This window comes from Rutidosis leptorrhynchoides, chromosome 2, assembly GCF_046630445.1.
Source record: "Rutidosis leptorrhynchoides isolate AG116_Rl617_1_P2 chromosome 2, CSIRO_AGI_Rlap_v1, whole genome shotgun sequence".
Classification (NCBI taxonomy): domain Eukaryota; kingdom Viridiplantae; phylum Streptophyta; class Magnoliopsida; order Asterales; family Asteraceae; genus Rutidosis; species Rutidosis leptorrhynchoides.
This window is the reverse complement of record NC_092334.1, coordinates 48,467,803-48,491,738: the sequence shown is the minus strand read 5'-3', so window position 1 is coordinate 48,491,738 and position 23,936 is coordinate 48,467,803. Positions and strand designations below refer to the sequence as shown.

General features: G+C 37.3%; 1 protein-coding gene across 1 annotated transcript in view; it reads right to left on the bottom strand.

Annotated features, from left to right (window-relative positions):
• Nucleotides 1–5,966: 5,966 nt before the first annotated feature.
• LOC139890836 (cyclic nucleotide-gated ion channel 2) overlaps nt 5,967–23,936 on the bottom strand; it is a 38,466-nt gene continuing 20,496 nt past the window's right edge. The window contains exons 2-6 of the mRNA XM_071873761.1: nt 8,248–8,463; nt 7,635–8,066; nt 7,157–7,393; nt 6,780–6,866; nt 5,967–6,652 (exon numbers count right to left, since the gene is read on the bottom strand). Of these exons, the coding sequence (XP_071729862.1) occupies nt 6,164–6,652; nt 6,780–6,866; nt 7,157–7,393; nt 7,635–8,066; nt 8,248–8,463 (1,461 nt within the window). The 3' untranslated portion in view covers nt 5,967–6,163. The remainder of the gene's footprint in view (nt 6,653–6,779; nt 6,867–7,156; nt 7,394–7,634; nt 8,067–8,247; nt 8,464–23,936) is intronic.

The window sequence follows — 23,936 nt, the reverse complement described above, 5'->3', positions numbered from 1 at the left end:
TGTGATTTAAAAAAAAAAAACAAAATTTACTTTAATTCATTAAGTTGAAAAAAATGATTTCTAAAATTCGTCGTGAGTTGAAGACTAGGTCATTAAGCCGAAATTACTTTACCCGAGGGCGGGGCGACAAATTTTGTTATCATTATTTTTAATTTTATTGATTTAAAGTATGCCAAAAATATTATACTTTATAAATTTTTGAAAAGTGGGGTTATAAACCAAACTTCAAAAATATATATGTATATATGTTTGTATTTTATGTTATGTACACAACAGGGTAAAACAGCGCACTTTCAAAGACTGTCATTAAGTTCAACAAAAAGCTACTAATTTTGATGACAAGGCGCAAAATATCAAATGTGATGTAAAATAATATGCTTACAAACTGGGTATTTTTAATCACTTTTCTACACTAATCACCCTCATGAATTTATAATTATAGTCTGATTTCATGCAAATGAGGGCATTGCATGATCTTAAGTGTGGGGAAGGGTTATAAATTCTCTCAGGTTTATACTTGGTTTATTTGCCAAATTTTGTGAAAATTTGAAAAATTTTCAACTAAATGAACTCAAAATCATGTTTATACATATTTATGAACGATGAAAACTAGGTGATAATACCGAAATTATCGTTACCTCGGAAAGGACATAAATTGAGAAACACCCTAAAATGCTTGAATTCATTTAAAATGAAATAAAAGAAAATAAAAAGGCAAAGAAAGAAACTAAGTGTGGGAAGAATGTACCAAGTTATTCAATTTAAAACAAATATCACATATTTTTGTACAAGATTATTGCAGGTACTTTTGCTTTGGACGATACTAATCAGTTTTACCCGGTTTACTGTAATACATTTGAAAGAAAGATGGATCTACACGATGAATCAATTCCATCATTTGAAGGAAGTAAAGTCTTCCGAAAAAGACACGCGCTTCTTGATTTAGGTCATGAAGTTGTCGTCCAGACCAGCTGTAGGTTGACGAAAAATCTAGAAAAGTCATCTCTAAAATCAGCAGGAAATCCACGGACCTCAGCATCAAACAGGGTCGCCATGTGGTCAGATTTATCCTAACCATGAGAAGGATTTATCTCGTACAATGGGGAGGCACCGTGCAAATTAGCTTGATAAGACTAATGAATCAGATCCCCAGAAAGGATAATCTCCTTAAAGATTAAAAATCAGCTTTTAAGACTGATATTACTCAATCCTAGAGATTGACCTTAAAGATTGAGAATTCAAACTCATGGAATTCAATGATATCTAAACTCGAGCTTGAACGAGAAAATATTTTGATCAAAAATACAAACCGATTTGTTTTCTGAAAATCCATTTTCAATGCGTTCATTACCATTGAACGTAAAATCCTAGGAATTCACCTAGAATTCATTAGGTCACCTGAACCAAATCGGGTGTCAACCGTAAGAACGGTGGTTGCATAGCATGGTCAGAGACAGGACCTTGTGCCAGACCGAAAAATCATAGGATGATCTTTACTATCGCTCCTACCAAGGATAGTTCTAGCATCCGACACGTTAAAAGACCATAATCATCTGCATGTCACGGGACATTGCCTTAACAGTTTCTTGTTCATCGCTTTCCTTTACAACCGGACGGTAGTTTGCCGAAAGGTAATATACGGAACAAGTAAACTGGATGTGTGCTTTCCGATACCGGGATAGCAGTGGATTACACGAACCTAAATGTTTTTAGCCAAAATATTGATCCACAAATATATTTTGCAACACCAATGGTGGATCAAATCAGAAAACTTGTCTAGGGTAAAATCTAGCTTGAATTTTCAAAAGATCAAATGTTTTCATAAAGATCCAATTTCCTTAAAGGATCTAAATTTTTATAGTCATGTGGGACTGTAAACCGCCTTTCAAATGTGCACTTTGCTTTGGAAACCGAAAGTAAATCGGCTATTTGATTGCCAGTGTCGTTGACCTAAACCCGAGGCAACTGTGGATGACACACCCACCTTTAACCATCATTACTGTCATTGTTTATACCGCTATATCAAAATCACTGATGTACAAAATGTGATGAATAAAAAAGTGATTCATGTATGTTTTTATTTCAAGTTCTGTATTGCTTGAGGACAAGCAACGCTCAAGTGTGGGGATATTTGATAGTGCTCCAAATGAACATATATTTAGTAGCAATATCGTTCCAATATGTAAAGTTTTTAAATGTAATTTCCTTATTTTTAGTTGTAATAGTTAAATAAATAAGTGCGAAGACGAAAGACGCAAATCGCTCGAAAATGAAGATTTAAAGACAAAAACGAAGATTTGAAAGACCAAAACATCCAAAAAGCTCAAAAGTACAAGATACAATTAAAAAGGTTCAATTTATTGATAAGGAACGTCTAAAAATGACAAGAGTACAAGTTACGAAACGCAAAGTACAAAATATCTCAGCGTACGCAAGGACGTTCGAAAATCCGGAACTGGGACATGAACCAACTCTCAACGCTCGACGCAACGGTGTAAAAATTACAAGTCAACTATGCACAAGAATAAAATATAATATTTAAATAATTCATAATAAGAATAATATTAAATAATAAAAAGTTGTTAATTGAGCATAGTTCAGGGGTCGTAAATGAAAAATCAATTTACAATTTAGCCTATAAAAGGAACGATTGTAACGATGAGAGGGGAGAGACTTTTTACGTTTCGATCTCTTTTTTTTTTTTTCTTCTATCTTTTTTTTATTTTTCTATCTATCAATATCTATATTCTATATCTCTATCATAATGTTAATGTAATAAGATATAACAATAATCTTAATTTTAATTTTAAATTATGATAATAATAAGATTTATGATAGAGATCGTTTGAGTGTGTAAGTCGAAATTCTGTCCGTGTAACGCTACGCTATTTTTAATCATTGTAAGTTATGTTCAACCTTTTTAATTTAATGTCTCGTAGCTAAGTCGTTATTATGCTTATTTAAAATGAAGTACTCATGATGTTGGGCTAATTACTAAAATTGGGTTATTGAACTTTGGACCATAATTAAGGTTTGGGCAAAAGACCGACACTTGTGGAAATTGGATTATTGACTATTAATAGATGGGGGGTATTGTCTAATTGAGTGACAACTCATTGGAGTCTGTCGAACCTATCTTCAAATTAATTAACCTAATAATTAATAATGATTATAGTTGTCCTATTTAGTGACGTTCATATGGAATCTGTTATAATCATTTAATTAATCAATTGGGTTGGGTAATTGATTATTCATTCTGATCAAGTGGATGAATTAATATTCATAAACTAATTAAAACAGGGGTGGATTACATACAGTGATAACTGGTGTAATTGTTGACAGAAGTGATAACTGCGTCACAGTTTAAATCCTTAATCAGTTGGAATATTTGACTTCGGGTATAAGGGTAATTTGACGAGGATACTCGCACTTTATATTTATGACCGATGAACTATTATGGACAAAAACCAGATAGACGTATCAAATAAACCAGGACAAAGGACAATTAACCCATGGTAATAAATTAAAATCAACACGTCAAACATCATGATTACGGAAGTTTAAATAAGCATAATTCTTTTATTGTATTTCTCATCGTATCTTTATTTACTGTCATTTTATTACTCGCAATTTTATTTACTGTCATTTTATTTATTGTCATTATTTTACGCACTTTAATTATCGTCATTTATCTTTGCGCTTAAAATATAGAATCGACAAACCGGTCATTAAACGGTAAAACCCCCCTTTTATAATAATATTACTACTTATATAATTATATATATTTTGTATAAATATAGTTTTTAAAAATATAGTAAGTATCACCAGCTCCCTGTGGAACGAACCGGACTTACTAAAAACTACACTACTCTACGATTAGGTACACTGCCTATAGTGTTGTAGCAAGGTTTAGGTATATCCCATCCGTAAATTAATAAAACTTGTGTCATATTTTGTAGTATTTCCTAGTAAAAATAATACTATTTCGTACCCTCACGCTACATCATCAGTCAGATATGGATTCAGTTTCGTCACATGAGCTTCTTGTAACGGCAGAGGGGGATGTTCATTGTGAAGAAGTTAAGATGGAAGTTCACGGTGATAATCTTACTGTGAATGTCGATGCTGTCGTTGATGATGAGGTTGAAGAGGGAGAGATCACGACGGTTGATTTTGGTGATAACGTAGTTCCGCCACAATCCGACGACCCTCTAGCCTCGACATCCACACCGGATTTCAAATTAGGCGGCGACTCACTGCCCAAAAATTTACAGTCGCCGATGTCGTCTGATGCAATTTCCAACGTTGATGGTGATGTGTTCGAGGAAAGCAAGGGCACGCGTGTGCCTGCTTATCCGATTCCCCATTCATGCAGTTCCCAAAATCAACATCAAACTGGGCCAGTTCCTCATACTGGGTCAGTTTCTCATGTTGGGCTAGACTCTTCATGTGAATTTGCTATGGACAATCAGGCCCTAAATGGGCTGGACCTGGGCTTAGATGAACGTGACGTGGGTGACCCTAGCCCAATAGGAAATGTTCATGCCGATTTGCAGGACGTACCCCTCTGTCCTGCTTTTACCGCGGTAGCTCGGTTTCGTGTTAAAAGGAAAAAAGCTCCTCTTTTGATCAAAAGTCCTTTTATTAAACATGTGTGGGTAGGAATAATATGAAGCGTAACCGACGTCGAGATAATTTCCGGTGGCACGATAGATATTTTATCGAGAATGTGATGAATGACTCGGAAGAGGATATTGGTTGTTGCTCGTGTTGCTCTTCTTGCGCGTCATCGGACTCGGAAGCATAGTTTTTTAGTTGTCGTGTCGTGTCCTCGTGATTGTGTGACTTGTTTAGTTTCGTACCTTTGTGCGTGTGTGCGTCCTTTTTATGCGGTTATGTGTTGGTTCGTGTAATTGTCTAGCTCCTTGCTAGTCTTTTTTCGTGTACTGTTTTTTTCTTAATAATAAAATCTGCTTGCCTTTCAAAAAAAAAATTCTCCTTCCTCTAGGTCATCGGTGAATTTTGGTTTGAAAGTAGGGATCCGGCGGTTTTTGATCGGAGGTGTGAAGGGTGAAGATGGGAAGGGGAAACGTTGGTACATCGGACTGATATGGTTAAGGTGTTTATGCACGACTTCGAATCGCCTTGAGATTAGTTCGCATAGAAAATTTGATAACTCGCACCTACTTGATTTGAAGTATATATCAAGTTTCAACCACACTTCTTTTATCAGTGATACTTAACATTCTTGGTACCTCTATGACGATACAAACAAAAAGAAAAAGTTGCAAGTGAAAATCAAATAAATCATTATTCTTCATATTATTAGAAGAAAATAGAACTTTATTTCAGTACTTTCAAATTATCCATGAAGTCTAGAATATGATAGCATACAATCTATCGCGAACATCCAAAGCAACGTACACCAATTGGACCAAGACTCAAAAGTATGTCTAACTTATTTATTGTTGATTATATCACCCATAAAATCAAGAGTATGATATCATACAATCTATCGCGAACATCCAAAGCAACGTACACCAATTGGACCAAGACTCAAAAGTATGTCTTACTTATTTATTGTTTATATTAATATATTTCTTCTAACGTTGTATGACATCATCATTTTTTAATCTATCTTTAAACTATTTAATATGGTATTAGGTATAACATTGATTTATCAATCATCTCTATCATGTCATATTGTTAAAAGTCTAAAAAAATACAGTAATAAAAAGTCCAATTTGACTTTTAGTGGGTTTCTAGACTTTGGGCCGCATGTGACATCAAAAAGGTCCGATGAGTACAACAATAAAATAATTTTCTGAACAGTAAATTCATATATTTAAAAGGATTAGCGGACGTGTGCTGATGTCAGCATGACATGAGCACGTATACTGTTCGTCGAGTATGGCTAATATGTATATTAGGAATAGGAATAGGAATAGGAATACGAATACGAATAATATAATAATATATATGTATGCGGGCCCAACTAGTATTCACGTCTTCTTTTTTCTTTTCAAATATACACGAATATGTGACGGAATGCAACATTTCCTTCAATTTTTAGTCATCAGAGATATAGAAATACAATAAATTTCAATTGTAGCAATAACAAACATGATAAAAAAAGCACAATCAATGTCATATATATGAGACCCTATTCAAGATGATCATGGGGTCTAATTGACATAAAAATAGCAGCATATTGCCGGAGCATACGATCACTGCCACCGCCCTCTTCCGTCACATCATTCACCACCCGCCGCATCCTAGCCACATACCGCCTCCACCCTAGTTGTATGTTAACGGCAGCCCAAGTCCGCCAGTTGGACGAATAATATCTAACTGTCCGCTTCAACCCCTCATTTGAAAATTTGTATCTAAAATGGTCTGTCACATAACGCAGATGATTAGCATCGAGCCCAAATGCTTCTGTGGGCTCCACACAAGTAAATGTGGCAGAAGAGGTCGGAAGCCGGTTTATAAATGGTCTTCTTAGGCTCCAAGATAAAAGCTCGTCACCTAAGTAGCCGCCGGGGTCTAGTAAACTCGTTGCAATAACTCCTTTACTTAAGTTTTGGCTACTTTTAACACGCCCTCGAACTATAAACACCATTCTTTGAACTGGATCACCTTCTCGTATGATCTATGGCTCAAAAAAATCAAATCAGCAAAACAAATTAATGTCTGAAGAAATTACTGTAAACTAAGTTTGATGATTTTATCAATTAAGTGGTTTTTGCAGTACTTCATAATAAATATTGATCTGATACCTTTTCGTCCTTTGAGAATACTAGAGGCTTAACACGGTCACATATGTTGTCGAGTATTAAATCATCTAAATTGTGGAACAATGGTACCTGAGGATGATGAACCGAGATTAATATAATCACATTATTAATAAATCGATTTCTAACATGTTTTAATTATTTGAATATATTTGGTACGACCAGAGTAAAGGGTCGGCAATGTTTGCCGGATAATCAGGTTTGACTGCCTACATCCGAGTATGGAGCCTGAACGGGGAAAATCTTATCCGTTTACAAGATGTTAACCCCATTTGACTTGTTTGACCCGTTCCATAGACAGTAAAATCAGGAAAAACCTCTAATACATGAATCAATTGTGTGTAAATAACTTAGTAACTTACCATTCGGATGAGATCAAGGCAAAGAAAACGCTTAAGATCGCGTCTAAGGCCTTCAGGTAGATCTTTGATCAGTTCCATCTCGTCTTCACCACCCATTAACGCCCAATTCTGGCGCTCATAATGGCGTACTCTTTGTCTAAGAATTGATGGTAATTGTCTCCTCTTCATCCACCATTCCATATCGCGACATCTTAATTGCATTTTCCTCTTTTTAGCCATAACCGCATGTAAAAACACCTACATTTTAAAATAACAATTAATTCACACACTACTTTAAGGACCTATTTACTTTTCACTTAATAATATGATTCTGAACAACTAAGTTCTTTGTCACTTAATATGTCACTTAATCTGAAAATAGTCTGTTTGTATGTATGAGACATAGAAACACAGACTCCATTCCAAACAGAGGCACATGGAAACAACATTTAATAGAGTACATAATAAAAGTAAACAACCCGTAATGTTAGAATGTTACCTGAATATTTCCTATCAATAAAGTGAAGAGAAGTAACCCGCTAAGCACGACACAAATACTAAAGACCACTTCGACCCAATGACTCGTGGGCTCCAGATCATTTCCAAAAGTACTGAGACTCATTAGTCCCCAAAATATAGGATACAAAATCTTCACAGTTAGCGAATTGCTAGAAATAACAGGAAGTGCCCATCTGTAAATACCATAACTGTACGGCCCATTTACATCTAAACATAACGGTTTTCTAACAAGATCAGCAGTTGAGTTTCCAGCACATCGATTACTAAACGTCCCTTCAGACAATAAAAAGTTGTAGCAAACCTCATCGGCACAAGACAACGCTAGATTACACATGGTTTTGTTATCACATCGTTGTCTTAAGCACAAAACCACCCGTTGTATCGCCAGTACATACCAACATCCTCCTGCAACCTATTGCAAACGGACGAAAAATCATACATACATATAAGTTATTGTAAAACAGATAAGAATAGTCCACTTCCATAATAGTAAACGTAAAGTAAATAAAAAGTATAATGTGATGATTATATTTTTTAAATTGTGAGTTTTTTGTCTGAGACTATTAAATTGAGATGGAGGGAGTAGTACTTACATGAGAAGCTATGAAGTAGGCAATAAGATTAAGCGCGAAACCCCACCAAATGGTGCCGAAAATGTAGCCAGTAACTTTAGCCATTCTTCTCATCAGCGAGATCGAGTGATAGACTTTTGGTAGAAATTGGAAAACAAAAATGAACAGCAGAGTCGTCATGATCGCTTTTATTCGCTCTTCACGAATTAATCTTGGTACCACTAACCAAAAAATGGCCTGATTAAAAGGAACTTCATTAGTATTCCAATCCAAGAATTAAAAAGCACCATATATTAATATGCCATATGTATACGTAATTTATACAATATCGAATTTATTAAATTGATGAATTTATAAAATTGATGAATTCATTTAATCATGATGTGTAAGTTACATAACTTAACTATAATTATTAAGCACGCATATCAATTTACTAAACTTGTGAATTCAACTGGGTTAGAGAACCTATAAATACTATGGTAGTACGGTCAATGGCGAATTCACTATCAGAACTAAATGTTGTTACAATTTTCATTTCCATTACTAATTATATTTGAATGTTATTATAGTGGTTATTTACCTTCAAAAAACTACAAATTCAAAAAATATTTGTAGACGAGTAGTTAAATTTAGTGGAGTCTAATACAATTTAAAAGAAAAATTATAAATTCCAAATATATATGGGGTATTGAAATTAAATTTAGTGGTGTTCTATAAAATTTAAAGAGTAATATTGATAATGAGTTATATTTGGATGAATACTCATGGATCGAAAATGAGTTATATTGATAGGGCTTTGGTTTCTCAAAAATGTTTTAGATATGCAATCGGGCTTTAGAGTAACGGCATTGAAAAGTGGGTGGTCGGATCATACTCCTATACTTTTTCATAAGCTTAATGTTGATTACGGTCCAACTCTGTTAAAAAAATTTCATTCATGGTTGAAATATGATAGGTTGGAAGATGTTGTACATTCTGGTTTCGGTTCAAATGAGTTGCTGAATATGTCATTTCAAGATAAGTTGAAATTGGTGAAAAACAATATTAAGTCTTGGATAAAAGTGAAAAGGAGTAACTCATTGTCTCGTTCATCACAGATTCTATTGAGGTTGAATGAGATTGAATCCCTTATAGAAGATGGCATGGCTAATGAAGATCAACTACATTAGCGATTGTCACTGTTTCAAGAATTACATTCGGTTAAGAAACTTGAGGAATTTGATACATACCAAAAAGCTAGAGTGAAGTGAAATTTGGAAGGTGATGAAAACACTAAATTCTTTCATGGATTGATCAATCAAAAGAGAAACCATCAAAATATACGTGGCATTATGGTTGATGGCGAATGGGTCATGGACACTAACGGTATTAAGAATGTTTTTTTTACTTTTATAAGTCTAAATTCGAAAGTGAACCAAATGAGCCCATTATTAATAATTTATAGCCAAGTAGCACACTGTGTGATCCTGATCGTAACTGGCTTGATAGTGACATCAGTGAATCGGAGATTAAGAGGCAGTTTGGTCATGTGGTAATGATAAGGCCACGGGTCCCGATGGTTTCACGTTTTTGTTTATTTAAACTTTTTGGGATTTGTTGAAGGAAAATTTGATTAATTCGATTAAAACATCCTTTACTTCGTTCAAATTACCAAACGGCTCATCGTCTGCTTTCATTATGCTAATTCCAAAAGTGGATAATCCTATTCTCATTAAGGATTTTCGGTCTATTTCCTTAATTGGCGTCTTTTATAAAATCGTTCGAAAATTGCTTGCCAACCGTTTAGCTAATGTAATCGACAAGATTATAAGTGTGGAAAAATCCGCTTTTATTGAAGGCCGTCAAATTTTGGAAGGGCCGTTAGTGCTTAGTGAGGTGATGGAGTGGTACAAAATAAAAAAGAAGAAGCTTATGTTGTTGAAGGTGGATTTCAAAAAGGCATATGATTCAGTAAGTTGGAAATATCTTGATACTATGCTTTTCATGTCTGGTTTTGGAGATACTTGGAGACGATGGATCAGAATGTGCTTATCATCTGCGCGTACCTCCATCTTAGTCAATGGAAGCCCTACAATAGAATTCGGTCTTAAAAGTGGACCAAGACAAGGTGACCCAATTAGTCCGTTTTTGTTCCTCACCATTATGGAAGGTTTGCATATGGATTTGAAGGCGGCGGAAGACGCTAACTTAATTAAAGGCATTTGTGTTGGTGGTACGAACTATAAGGTATCTCATATTTTTTTATGCGGATGATGCTTTACGTATTTCATAATGGGATGATGATTCGATAAGTAATATGTACGTGTTTTAAACATTTTCTATTGTGCATCGGGTCTAAAGATGAATATCTTAAAATCCAACTTGTATGGAATTGGTGTATCTAATGTGGAGATGGATTTGTTGGCTTGTCTCTAGATCCGGACTAATTCTAGCTTATTTGAAGGAAGGTGAGCATGAAGCAAATGCCTTTCAAATATCGTGTTCTTCCGATGGGCACTAATATGAATCTCGTCTCTAATTAGAATGATCTCATTCAATTCGTAAAAGATAGTCCACTTGGAAAGCGAACATGTTATCGATTGGAGGTAGATTTACCCTCAATAAGTCGTTTCTTGGAAGCTTGGGAATATATTACTTATCGTTGTTTAGATGCCCAGAATCTGTTTTGCGTGAATTGGAAGGCATATGTTGCTCCTTTTAATGGGGATCAAATGATCGTAATAAGAAGATTGCTTGGGTTAAATGGAACAACGTTCTAGCTGAAGGTATTTCGTATGCCCGAGAGACATATTAAAATTAACGTGGCCACTATGTTATGATCCAAGTCGGGTCATACCCAATAACAAGCTTGCCAACACTTTATATGTATTTATTTTAACGGTTGGATTGTTAAATGAATACGCGACACTTGAACTTTAGAAAATCGGTTTTCTAAATTATGATCACTTGAGATAAATTATTTGGATAATTTATATATGATGTGGATTTAATTATTTATAGGTTTAAATAATTATGTTGTGTTATATTTTATAAAATGGTTTATAAAATAATTACAAGTAACAAATACATATTTATTTTATACAAGTTTTATAAAATAAATACAAGTTTTATAAAATAAATCTTGTTATAAAATATATATATGTGGTGTGCAGAATTTTGATCTCCAAGATGCCACACCCATGCTTGTTTTGTTTAGTTTAAGACCACACAAGTGCCAAGGTACATGCCTATTAGTTTACCAAGGGCCTTGACTCAAGTTGAGCTTGTAATACACATTAAAACTAACAAAAAAAACTGCATTTTTCCTCTCTTGCTGCTGCTGTTTTGCCGTGAGCTAGAGGGGGAGAAAGAGAGTGTGTTTTGTTGGTTGCAAGCTAAATTTCAAGTGACAATAAAATCCTAACTAAAGGCTAAGTGTTGGTGGAGAGTTTGGGGTATTTCTCCTTGAGGTTTCATCCTTTTGAAGCTCCATTTTGCATCATCTTCTTCAACCTTCCTGCTGTCCAAATTTCAGCCCTCTACATTGTTAGAGGAGGTATAATTGTAACAGACCGAAACCCGGACTAGTTGTAAGTTGTCTATTTATGCCTTTAGGGTTTGTGCTTAGTCTTAAGTGCTTTTTATTTTAATTATTTTAGTAGTATTTTAATATAATTGTGTTGTGACCAGTTTGTGACAAGGGTCCCAGAACAGGTTTGTTTATTTTATTTGGACCTCGTTTGGGTTACCTAATCTTGTGCGAAAGATATCAGATAACTGGTAAATACCCGTGTGTTGTGGGGTATGAGGTTTTAACCCCAAATTAAGTGTGAGACCAGCTAATTTCCTCTCAATTGCTCCTGAACCTTCCTCTCACTCACTCTCACCTAACTTCACCTCCTTCAAACAACCCTAAATCATTTGATCTCGAATTAAAGCTTGATTTTGGTGTCAAATCGTTCCTTATGTTGTTGTGATTCTAACAAGGTAAAGTTTATCTGATTTCGTGATCAAATCAGTGTCAAAATGGGTGTTTTAGTCAAGTTTTATGAAAGTGGGTTTTGATGCCCAAATTGCTTCAATTTGTTGTTGTTTGTTCATAAAAGTTGTGGGTTTATGTTTCTAAATGTTTAGTGTAAAAGATGTAACCAGTTTTGAGGTCAAAAACGTGTCCAAAGTTGAGATTTGGTGATTTTGGGTTGAAACCCGTCACTTTGCTGCTGTTGCAGCTGATGAACTACCTTCGGCCGATGGTCGTTGACCATCGACCGATGGTGAGGACGATCGGCCGATGGACGAGACCATCGACCGATGGTGTATGATTTCTGACCAGCGGATGTAATTTTGACGATCGACCGATTGGGGGAGACCATCGACCGATGGTGTGTTGACGATCGGCCGATGGATGGGACCATCGACCGATGGTCTTAGACAGTGAAATTCTTACTAAGTGTGGAATTCTAGCCGTTATGCTGCCCGTTTGTATTTTGGTGTTCAGGATGTAAATTTTGAAAGTGCATAAGTGTTAAGCATGAAAATTTTAGCGGACGCAAATTTTTACTAATTTGCTATAATTCGCTGTCAGTGTGTCTAATCTTGATGGGAACACTATTCTAACTTGGTTTTTGCTGTTCTCAGGAGATAAGGACAAGGAAGAAGCTCAGAAATAATAACTGAGCAGTTGCTGGTAATTGGTGAGTGGGTCTATCTACGGATAGAGTTTAAGTAGCATATCATGCTACTGTGGTTGACTCTTTTACCATGCATAGTGTAGGAATTGCCATGATAGAATAATATCGTTTGCCTGATGTTGTATGTGAATTATGTGTACACTGTGTGAATGGCACCAGTCGGGCCTAGGGAGACTGGGGACTCGAGACCGTGCCTAGGAGAGGTTAGAGTCCGTATGAGGTCAACCGTGCCTAGGGGAGGTTGGGTCCATAGGCTACTGATTGTGGAGTATAGTGTGAACGATGCACCCCCTGCATCTGGATAACTATACTGTTAATTGAGTAGCAGGGACTATCGGTAGACTCAGGCCCGATCAGCTGGGAGTCGTGTGCTCGTACAAGCCGCCGATCCTCGTATTGTCTTTTGTATGCTAGTTGGTAGTTAGCAGGTATTGTTGATGTATATAGCTTGTGTGTGACTTAAGCTATATCTGTTAGATAGATTCCATTCACTTAGCGGTGCGCTAATCCCCCACATGTTTTCCCCCTTGCAGGTTTAGGTACTGCTAGTCGGGATGGGTGATACAGCAGATGACATGTTTGACAACCAACTCTGATGTGGACTTTTGTTTAAATAATGTTTTGTAATAACGTAACACCTGTGGTTTGTAATAAAGTAATTAACTAAGGATTTATGGTAATCATGTTGTTATCGAATAAGGGTAATTATGTAAATGAAGTCTTCCGCTGTGTATATATATAAAAAAATAAAAATAAAAAAAAAATGGCCGGTGTTACAAGTTGGTATCAGAGCCAGGTTTGGCAGCAAATACGTGCGCGTATTTTGTTCCCAAACCCTGAGGCAAGTCAAACATGTCTGTGGGAGTGGGGGCTAAGTGAAAATAGGATATACGTGTGTTAGTTGTGATTGAACTAACTGTTATCCACTAAGCTTTTGTGTAAGCTGTTTTGTAGCACAGGTATGGCTGATAGAAACGCAACTGGCCCATCCAACCCCGGAACATTTAGAGCACCAGAAGAGGGTGTTGAGTCTGATGATGATCAGAGTAGTTACATCCTTCAATTAGAAAGTAAGCTAAAAGAGGCCGAGGATAAAATTAATGAGCTTGAATTGGCAAGGCATTCTGGAAATGATGATACACCACCTGGATTCCCAACCGCGCAATCCCAAACGATACCTAATGTGCACCAGAACCAGTTTCAGAATCAAATACCTAACCAATATTATATGCCACCGCAAAACACTTTTACTTACCAAAATCCCATGATGATGAACCCGTACCAAATGCAAATGTTTCAACAACCTTACATGCAACCACCCAAAAAGTGTACTTATAAGAACTTTCGTGATTGCAAACCCTCTGAGTTCTCTGGAAGTACTGATCCGACTGTAACTCTCAATTGGTTGCGAGAAGTTGAAAGGGTATTTGAAGCGTGTCAGTGAGTATGATCACATGGGAGCAGTTTCATGGGAAGGTAACATATGCTAGTAGACTGTTGAAAGGTAGGGCTATGATTTGGTGGGATTCTTTGATTTCTAGTATACCAAAAGAGCAAGTGAGTATGATCACATGGGAGCAGTTTCATGGGAAGGTGTGTGAACAGTATTGTAATCCTTTTGATATGAACCGAATCAAGACTGAGTTTCTTGAAATGAAGATGACACCTCAAATGACGATCGACGAGGTAGTAGAGAAGTATATGGATAAACTAAGGTTTGTACAACAGTGGGTGCCAGACGAAGCGTCTCGTATACAACATTTTGTTAATATCATTTTGCCAGAGTACCGAACTTTTGTTAGAACGGCTACGTCGTTGTCTCAAGCGGTTGTGATGGCTAAGATGGTAGAAAGTGATGTTCAGGCCGCCAGAAACAGAATGTTTGGTAATGTGCTACAACAAGGTGGGCAAGTATCTGGTCAATCAGGATCTAAATCCAAGAAGTCTAGTGGGTTTAAATCGAAGAGTAAAAGTGGTCAGAATAGTTCTGGATCTGGATCAGGTAAAGGGAATTGGTGTCACACGTGTCGATCTTCTCACAGTGGTCAGTGTTCTGAGGCTACAAGAAGATGCTTAAAGTGTGGTGTTGTTGGGCATGAGTCTTCAGCATGTCCGTATCTGAATAGTGTATGTTGGAGTTGTCACAAACCAGGGCATCGTGCAATTAGTTGTTCGTCGAAGAGTGGTAGTTCCGGGGCAGGGTCAGGGTCAGGGGCGCGTTCAGCATCAGCTGGAGGGTCAACTGCCTCGAGTGGGCAGAAGAGGAAGAACCCTCCAACAGCAGAGGCTAGAGCTTTTCAGATGTCAGTTGAGAATGCTGTGGCAACCGACGAAGTGATCACCGGTATGTTTCTAATCAACTCAATACCTGCTCGCGTATTGTTTGATTGTGGTGCCAATAGGTGTTTTATGTCCCTAGATTTCTGTGCTAAGTTGAATTTACCAGCTACTGTGTTACCCAAGCCGGTTAGTGTAGAAGTAGCCGATGGTAAGACCACACCCGTCACAACATATGTGTCTGGGGTTTGTATAGAGATCGAAGGGAAGTCTTTCCCGGTGACTTGTTTAGTGTTACCTATTCCTAGCTTTGATGTAGTATTAGGAATGGATTGGTTAAGCTCGCTTAGGGCTAATATTAAGTGTGATAGGAAAATGATTACCTTTCGTTCGACCGATGGAACCCGTTTTGTGGCCCGAGGGGAGCGGGGAGGGTATAATTTTCTGTTGATAACCATGATGAAAGCGAAAAAGTCGATGGCAAAGGGTTGTGAATCATTTCTTGCATATGTGATTGATGCGAAGAAAGAAAAGAAAACAGTGGCCGATATTCCGATAGTATCAGAATTTCCCGATGTGTTCCCAGATGAGTTACCAGGTCTGCCGCCGGTAAGGGAAGTTGAATATAAGATTGAATTGGTTCCTGGAACAACTCCAGTTGCAAAAGCTCCATACCGATTAGCGCCGTCTGAAATCCGTGAAATGATGTCACAGATTCAAGAACTATTAGATCGTGGGTTTATCCGACCGAGTTCTTCACCGTGGGGTGCTCCAGTATTGTTTGTTAAAAAGAAATATGGGTCAATGCGTATGTGTATTGATTATCGTGAATTGAACAAAAGAACTGTGAAGAATAAGTATCCGTTACCTCGAATAGATGATTTGTTCGATCAGTTACAGGGTGCTTCATTCTTTTCTAAGATAGACTTACGATCCGGATATCATCAGGTTCGTGTTGCTGAATCAGATATATCGAAAACAGCGTTCAGAACAAGGTATGGTCATTATGAATTTCTTGTCAAGCCTTTTGGGTTGACGAATGCGCCAGCAGTCTTCATGGATCTAATGAATAGAGTGTGTCGTCCATTCTTAGATAAGTTTGTGATTGTGTTTATTGATGACATATTGGTGTATTCGAAAACAGAGAGTGAACATGCTGAACATCTGAGGTTGGTTTTGAACTTGTTAAAACGTGAGCAACTATTTGCAAAATTTTCAAAGTGTGAATTTTGGTTACGTGAAGTGAAGTTTTTGGGTCATGTGATTTGTACCGAGGGTATAAAAGTTGATCCGACAAAGATAGAAGCGGTAATGAATTGGAATTCTCCGAAGACTCCGACTGAGATTAAGAGTTTTCTGGGATTGGCTGGGTATTATCGCAGGTTTATCAAAGATTTTTCTAAATTAGCGGGTCCGTTGACTAAGTTGACTCGTAAAGATGTAGCCTTTCGATGGACTGATGAACAGGAAAAGGCTTTTCAGATTTTGAAACAGCTACTGTGTCAGGCACCAGTGTTAGCTTTACCAGAAGGTTCAGACGACTTCGTGGTATACTGTGATGCATCCTATGCCGGGTTGGGTTGTGTATTAATGCAAAGAGATAAAGTAATCGCCTATGCCTCGCGACAGTTGAAAGTTCATGAGAAGAATTATCCAGTGCATGATCTTGAAATGGCTGCAGTAGTGTTTGCTTTGAAACTGTGGAGACATTATTTGTATGGAACTCATTGTGTTATTTGTACAGATCATAAGAGTTTGCAATATATCTTCTCACAGAAAGAATTGAATATGCGTCAGAGACGATGGCAAGAGTTGATCAAAGATTACGACTGTAAAATTAAATACCATCCGGGTAAGGCAAATGTGGTTGCAGATGCGCTAAGTCGTAAAAAGTCAAGTGAAAATGTGAAATTTCTTAGTTTGAATATAACTTCAGATTTGATTAACAGCTTAAAAACCATTCAGGCATGTGCTTTAGAGGACGAACATATTAAATCTGAACAAATGACCAAACGAAAAGTGGACTTAATTGATGACTCACGTGGACTAAAGACCTTAAACAATCGTGTTTGGGTGCCTAAGCTTGGAGATTTGAGGGATTTAATCATGACGGAAGCTCACAAATCCAGATTGACAGTACATCCGGGTAGTAATAAGATGTATCATGATTTGAAAGTAGTGTATTGGTGGCCGACAATGAAAACAGATATCGCTCGATATGTCGAAAAGTGCCATATTTGTGCTCAAGTGAAGGCAGAACATCAGAAACCTTATGGTTCGCTACGTCAGTTACAGATTCCAGAGTGGAAATGGGAACATATAACGATGGATTTTGTGACCAAATTACCTCGAACTCAGAAACGACATGATATGATTTGGGTAATAGTGGATCGTCTAACTAAAAGTGCTCATTTTCTTGCTACTCGTGAGACAGCTTCGTTAAGTGAGTTAGCCGATTTGTATGTGAAAGAAATAGTTAGTCGACATGGTGTGCCGTTATCGATCGTTTCAGACAGAGATTCCAGATTTGTGTCGAATTTTTGGAATAGTCTTCAACAAAATTTGGGTACACGTGTGAATTTAAGTACAGCTTATCATCCTCAGACAGATGGTCAGAGTGAAAGAACGATACAGACTTTGGAGGATATGTTAAGGGCTTGTGTGTTAGAATACGGTGGTTCGTGGGATACACATTTACCGTTGGTCGAATTCGCGTATAATAATTCATATCATTCGAGTATAGGAATGCCGCCCTATGAAATGTTGTACGGTCATCGTTGCAGAACTCCGACTTGTTGGTTAGAAGCCGGGGAGAAGCAGTTTGCAGGTCCCGAAATTGTTCAAATGACAGCCGAAAAAGTTGCAATTGCGAGAGAAAAGTTGAAAGCCGCTAGAGATAGGCAGAAAATGTATGCTGATCCGCGTAGACGTCCGGTAACCTTTAATGTGGGTGAACGAGTGTATCTGAAAGTTTCGCCGTGGAAAGGGGTTATCAGATTCGGTAAACGTGGTAAGTTAGCACCGAGATTTATTGGTCCTTTCCAGATCAGTGAAGTGTTGAATGATCAGACTGTGGTGTTAGATCTTCCACCAGAGTTAGCCGGTATTCATAATACATTTAACGTGTGTTATCTTCGTAAGTGTAAAGTCGATGATGAAACGCAACTTCTTCCTTTAGAAGATTTAAGGGTCGATTTGAATAGGAAATTGGTGGAAGAGCCGGTCCGTGTAGTTGACCGAAAGGTGACTAAGTTGAGATATAAAGAGATACCGATGGTGTTGATTGAGTGGAAACACAGTTTGGGTTCTAATCTTACGTGGGAAACGGAAGAGTTGATGAGAAACCGCTACCCTCATTTGTTTGACCAAGACCAGATTCCGAGGACGGAATCTCCTTAAGGGGGGTGGATTTGTAACAGATCGAAACCCGGGCTAGTTGTAAGTTGTCTATTTATGCCTTTAGGGTTTGTGCTTAGTCTTAAGTGCTTTTTATTTTAATTATTTTAGTAGTATTTTAATATAATTGTGTTGTGACCAGTTTGTGACAAGGGTCCCAGAACAGGTTTGTTTATTTTATTTGGACCTCATTTGGGTTACCTAATCTTGTGCGAAAGATATCAGATAACTGGTAAATACCCGTGTGTTGTGGGGTATGAGGTTTTAACCCCAAATTAAGTGTGAGACCAGCTAATTTCCTCTCAATTGCTCCTGAACCTTCCTCTCACTCACTCTCACCTAACTTCACCTCCTTCAAACAACCCTAAATCATTTGATCTCGAATTAAAGCTTGATTTTGGTGTCAAATCGTTCCTTATGTTGTTGTGATTCTAACAAGGTAAAGTTTATCTGATTTCGTGATCAAATCAGTGTCAAAATGGGTGTTTTAGTCAAGTTTTATGAAAGTGGGTTTTGATGCCCAAATTGCTTCAATTTGTTGTTGTTTGTTCATAAAAGTTGTGGGTTTATGTTTCTAAATGTTTAGTGTAAAAGATGTAACCAGTTTTGAGGTCAAAAACGTGTCCAAAGTTGAGATTTGGTGATTTTGGGTTGAAACCCGTCACTTTGCTGCTGTTGCAGCTGATGAACTACCTTCGGCCGATGGTCGTTGACCATCGACCGATGGTGAGGACGATCGGCCGATGGACGAGACCATCGATCGATGGTGTATGATTTCTGACCAGCGGATGTAATTTTGACGATCGACCGATTGGGGGAGACCATCGACCGATGGTGTGTTGACGATCGGCCGATGGATGGGACCATCGACCGATGGTCTTAGACAGTGAAATTCTTACTAAGTGTGGAATTCTAGCCGTTATGCTGCCCGTTTGTATTTTGGTGTTCAGGATGTAAATTTTGAAAGTGCATAAGTGTTAAGCATGAAAATTTTAGCGGACGCAAATTTTTACTAATTTGCTATAATTCGCTGTCAGTGTGTCTAATCTTGATGGGAACACTATTCTAACTTGGTTTTTGCTGTTCTCAGGAGATAAGGACAAGGAAGAAGCTCAGAAATAATAACTGAGCAGTTGCTGGTAATTGGTGAGTGGGTCTATCTACGGATAGAGTTTAAGTAGCATATCATGCTACTGTGGTTGACTCTTTTACCATGCATAGTGTAGGAATTGCCATGATAGAATAATATCGTTTGCCTGATGTTGTATGTGAATTATGTGTACACTGTGTGAATGGCACCAGTCGGGCCTAGGGAGACTGGGGACTCGAGACCGTGCCTAGGAGAGGTTAGAGTCCGTATGAGGTCAACCGTGCCTAGGGGAGGTTGGGTCCATAGGCTACTGATTGTGGAGTATAGTGTGAACGATGCACCCCCTGCATCTGGATAACTATACTGTTAATTGAGTAGCAGGGACTATCGGTAGACTCAGGCCCGATCAGCTGGGAGTCGTGTGCTCGTACAAGCCGCCGATCCTCGTATTGTCTTTTGTATGCTAGTTGGTAGTTAGCAGGTATTGTTGATGTATATAGCTTGTGTGTGACTTAAGCTATATCTGTTAGATAGATTCCATTCACTTAGCGGTGCGCTAATCCCCCACATGTTTTCCCCCTTGCAGGTTTAGGTACTGCTAGTCGGGATGGGTGATACAGCAGATGACATGTTTGACAACCAACTCTGATGTGGACTTTTGTTTAAATAATGTTTTGTAATAACGTAACACCTGTGGTTTGTAATAAAGTAATTAACTAAGGATTTATGGTAATCATGTTGTTATCGAATAAGGGTAATTATGTAAATGAAGTCTTCCGCTGGGTATATATATAAAAAAAAAAAAAAAAAAAATGGCCGGTGTTACAATAATCACCCTTCTTATCTTGTTATATTTGTAAGCATGATTTCAAGACTTGATATTAACATGGAATTCAACTAAATGGTTTAACATATAAACTTGTTTCATTGATAATCTTGCTTCCGCTTTCTTAATAATTACAAGTTGGTTTTGTAACTATGTTAACCTTAATGACATGTTTTATGCACTCATTGAATTCCATCAATGGTATCTAGAGCCAAGGTCTTTGAAATATGCTTCTTGTTTATGACTTTTAAATCCACTAATCTTACAATCTAGTAACATGCATGAAACTAGAATGTAAAAAATTTTGGATTTTGGGTGGGGTTTAATTTTGGCCGAATTTTAGGGGTTCCAAAATGGGTTTGGAACTTCAAGTTTGGTCAAGTTTTGTTGTTAGTTGTTGTTCACAATCAAGCCTTGGCCTTGTGGTTGCATGCGTGTATGATGTGGTTGTTTTATTCATTCTTATGGTTAGTAATAATAATTCATTCATTTGGTTTGTAATAATTTGTAATATTTATTCATTTGTAATTTATTTTATATTTGGTATGTAAAATAGATTAGGTTGTAATTTCATTTTCTAGAAAAATGTATTAGGATATATTTTTTGTAAAGAGAATGAAGAATGAAGATTCAAGATGAATGAAGAACACAAGATGGATGCAAGAGCTAGTGGGAGATTTGTAAATCTCCTACTTTGTCATAACCCTTAGAAGGTGATATTTGTTTTGGCTAAACAAATGTCTACCAAATTGGCTTGATTGTGAACTTGGTTGTTTTGCATGTTTATTGTGTTTGTATGTTTGGTTGCTACAATTTATCACATATTTACAACTTGCAAAATGACATTATAATTGGTTATAATTAAAACAACAAATGTCACTAATAAATGGTTATCAAGGACATAAATGACATTGCATATAAAATGGTTTATATCATGTAATTGGTTTTACTAATAAGACATGAAAATTGGTTTTTCATATTGTGCTATACACCAAATGCATGTTGGTATATGGCAAAATGTTTTCTTAAACTAGAATTTATGAAAACTTAAAATCCCTTAACTAAAACAAGGTAAACAAGTTAAACGCCATCCTTTTGTGGGAACACTTGAACATAGTAGGGAACTCATAATGGGATAAAGGTCACCTAACCATTATGAACTAACTAATATGGTTAAGGTAAAATTCGCATGCTTGTGGGATAAAGGTCACCTAACCACTTGTATGTTGATTTTACATGTTTACACAAGTAGGACGACCTGATTTGGGAATCATGAACTTAGGGTCACCGAAGCATGAGGAACAAATAGGCGTTGATGGGATAAATATGCCATGCAAAAGGATTGCATGATCCCATAATTTAGAAGTTGCAAAAGGATTGCAATTGTCATTATGACTACCTAGCTAAATCAAATAACGGGATAAAGGTCACCTAACCGAAATTTGATTTACCGTTGGATTCTAATATTTAATATGTCAATTAAAATATAAAAGGGTATTGTTTATTAAATTTAAAATCAATACTTAAATGAACTTTGTTAAATTTTGTAGATGGCCGCCAATAACATCAACAACACGCAAAATGCACCAATTAACTTACACAACCTATCATTAAGGTCTCTCCTCGAGAAAGACAAACTCAACCATACGAACTTTATGGATTGGTTCCACAATCTTAGGATTGTCCTCAAACTCGAGGATAAGGCGTATGTGTTGGAGGACCCCATTCCCGATCAACCCGACGAGGATGATACGGAAGGCATGGCTTATTGGGATAAGTATTGTGCCGATTCGGTGCAAGTTGCTTGCCTAATGCTTGGGACTATGATACCCGAACTTCAAAAGGATTTCGAGCATCATACTGCATACGACATGATCACGCAATTGAAGGAGATGTTCCTTCAACAAGCACGTGTCGAGCGCTTCGAGACCGTTCGAGCACTACATGCATGTCGTATGGATGACACCCAATCCGTTTCATCTTATGTCCTCAAAATGAAGAGCCTTATTGATCGCGCAAACCGTCTTAATCTCAACATTTCTAATGAGTTAGCCACCGATCTTATCCTAAACTCCTTGTCAAAGAGGTTTGACCAATTTGTAATTAATTACAATATGAATGGGATGGATAAGACCATTGGTGAACTTCATGGGATGTTAAGGACGGCCGAAACTAGCATGGATAAAAGGGCTTCACCCGTACTAATGATCAATGATGGTGGGTCCAAAGGTAATAACACCTCTAAGCCTAAGGCGGCTAAAAGGAAAGGACCCGCTCATCAAGGCAAGGGAAAGGGGAAGATGGTTACCCCAACCAAAAACAAGAACAAGAAGCAAAAGGTTGTCGGACTAGCAAACCCCAAGGAAGACCCGTGTTTCGGTTGCGGTGAAATGGGTCACTGGAAACGAAACTGCCCGGTCTACCTTAAGGAGTTGAAGGAAAAGAGGGATGCGGGGCAATCCTCAGGTAATATATATATATGGTATATATAGAGCTTAGTATTACTTCTTCTAATACATGGGTATTAGACACTGGATGTGGAACTCACATTTGCAATTCTTTGCAGGGGTTCAAAAGAAGTAGCAAGCAAACGGGAACATCAAGTCTCTTCATGGGCAATGGAGCCAAAGTGCAAGTGAAGGCTCAAGGAGACTTTGTATTAAAGCTTCCAAGTGGTTTGGAACTTATTTTGAACAATGTTTTGTATGCACCGGATTTATGTCGAAACATTATTTCAGTTTCCCGTTTAAAACAATGTGGTTTTTATCTTAATTTTGTTAATGATGATATACACGTTTATTTAGATAATGTATTCTATTTTAAGGCTTCGCCTTCAAATGGAATTTATGAATTGGTTCATGATGACACATCATCTGATAGCTCAATATACCATACAAGCACCAAGAAACTCAAAAGGGATTTGAGTGATTCCTACTTATGGCATTGTCGCCTTGGTCACATAAACAAGAACCGAATGCATACACTTCAAAAGAATGGACTTTTGAAATCAAATGAGATGGACTCGTTTGATGTATGTGAATCTTGTTTACAAGGTAAAATGACTAAAGCACCTTTCAAAGGGACCTATGAAAGGGCTAAAGACTTATTGGGATTGATACATTCGGATGTGTGTGGACCCTTTAAGCCCATGACTAGGAATGGTGAAAGATACTTTGTTACATTCATTGATGACTTCAGTCGTTTCAGATATGTCTACTTGTTAAGGCATAAGGATGAAACTTTTGAAGCATTCAAAGAATATCAAAACGAAGTACAAAATCAACTCAACAAGACAATCAAGGTACTGCCTACCGATAGAGGAGGTGAATACCTAAGCGATGCTTTCCAAGAACATCTTAGGAGTTGTTGGATTATCTCACAACTTACTCCACCAGGAACACCCCAACTTAATGGAGTTTCCGAAAGGAGGAACCGAACCCTAATGGATATG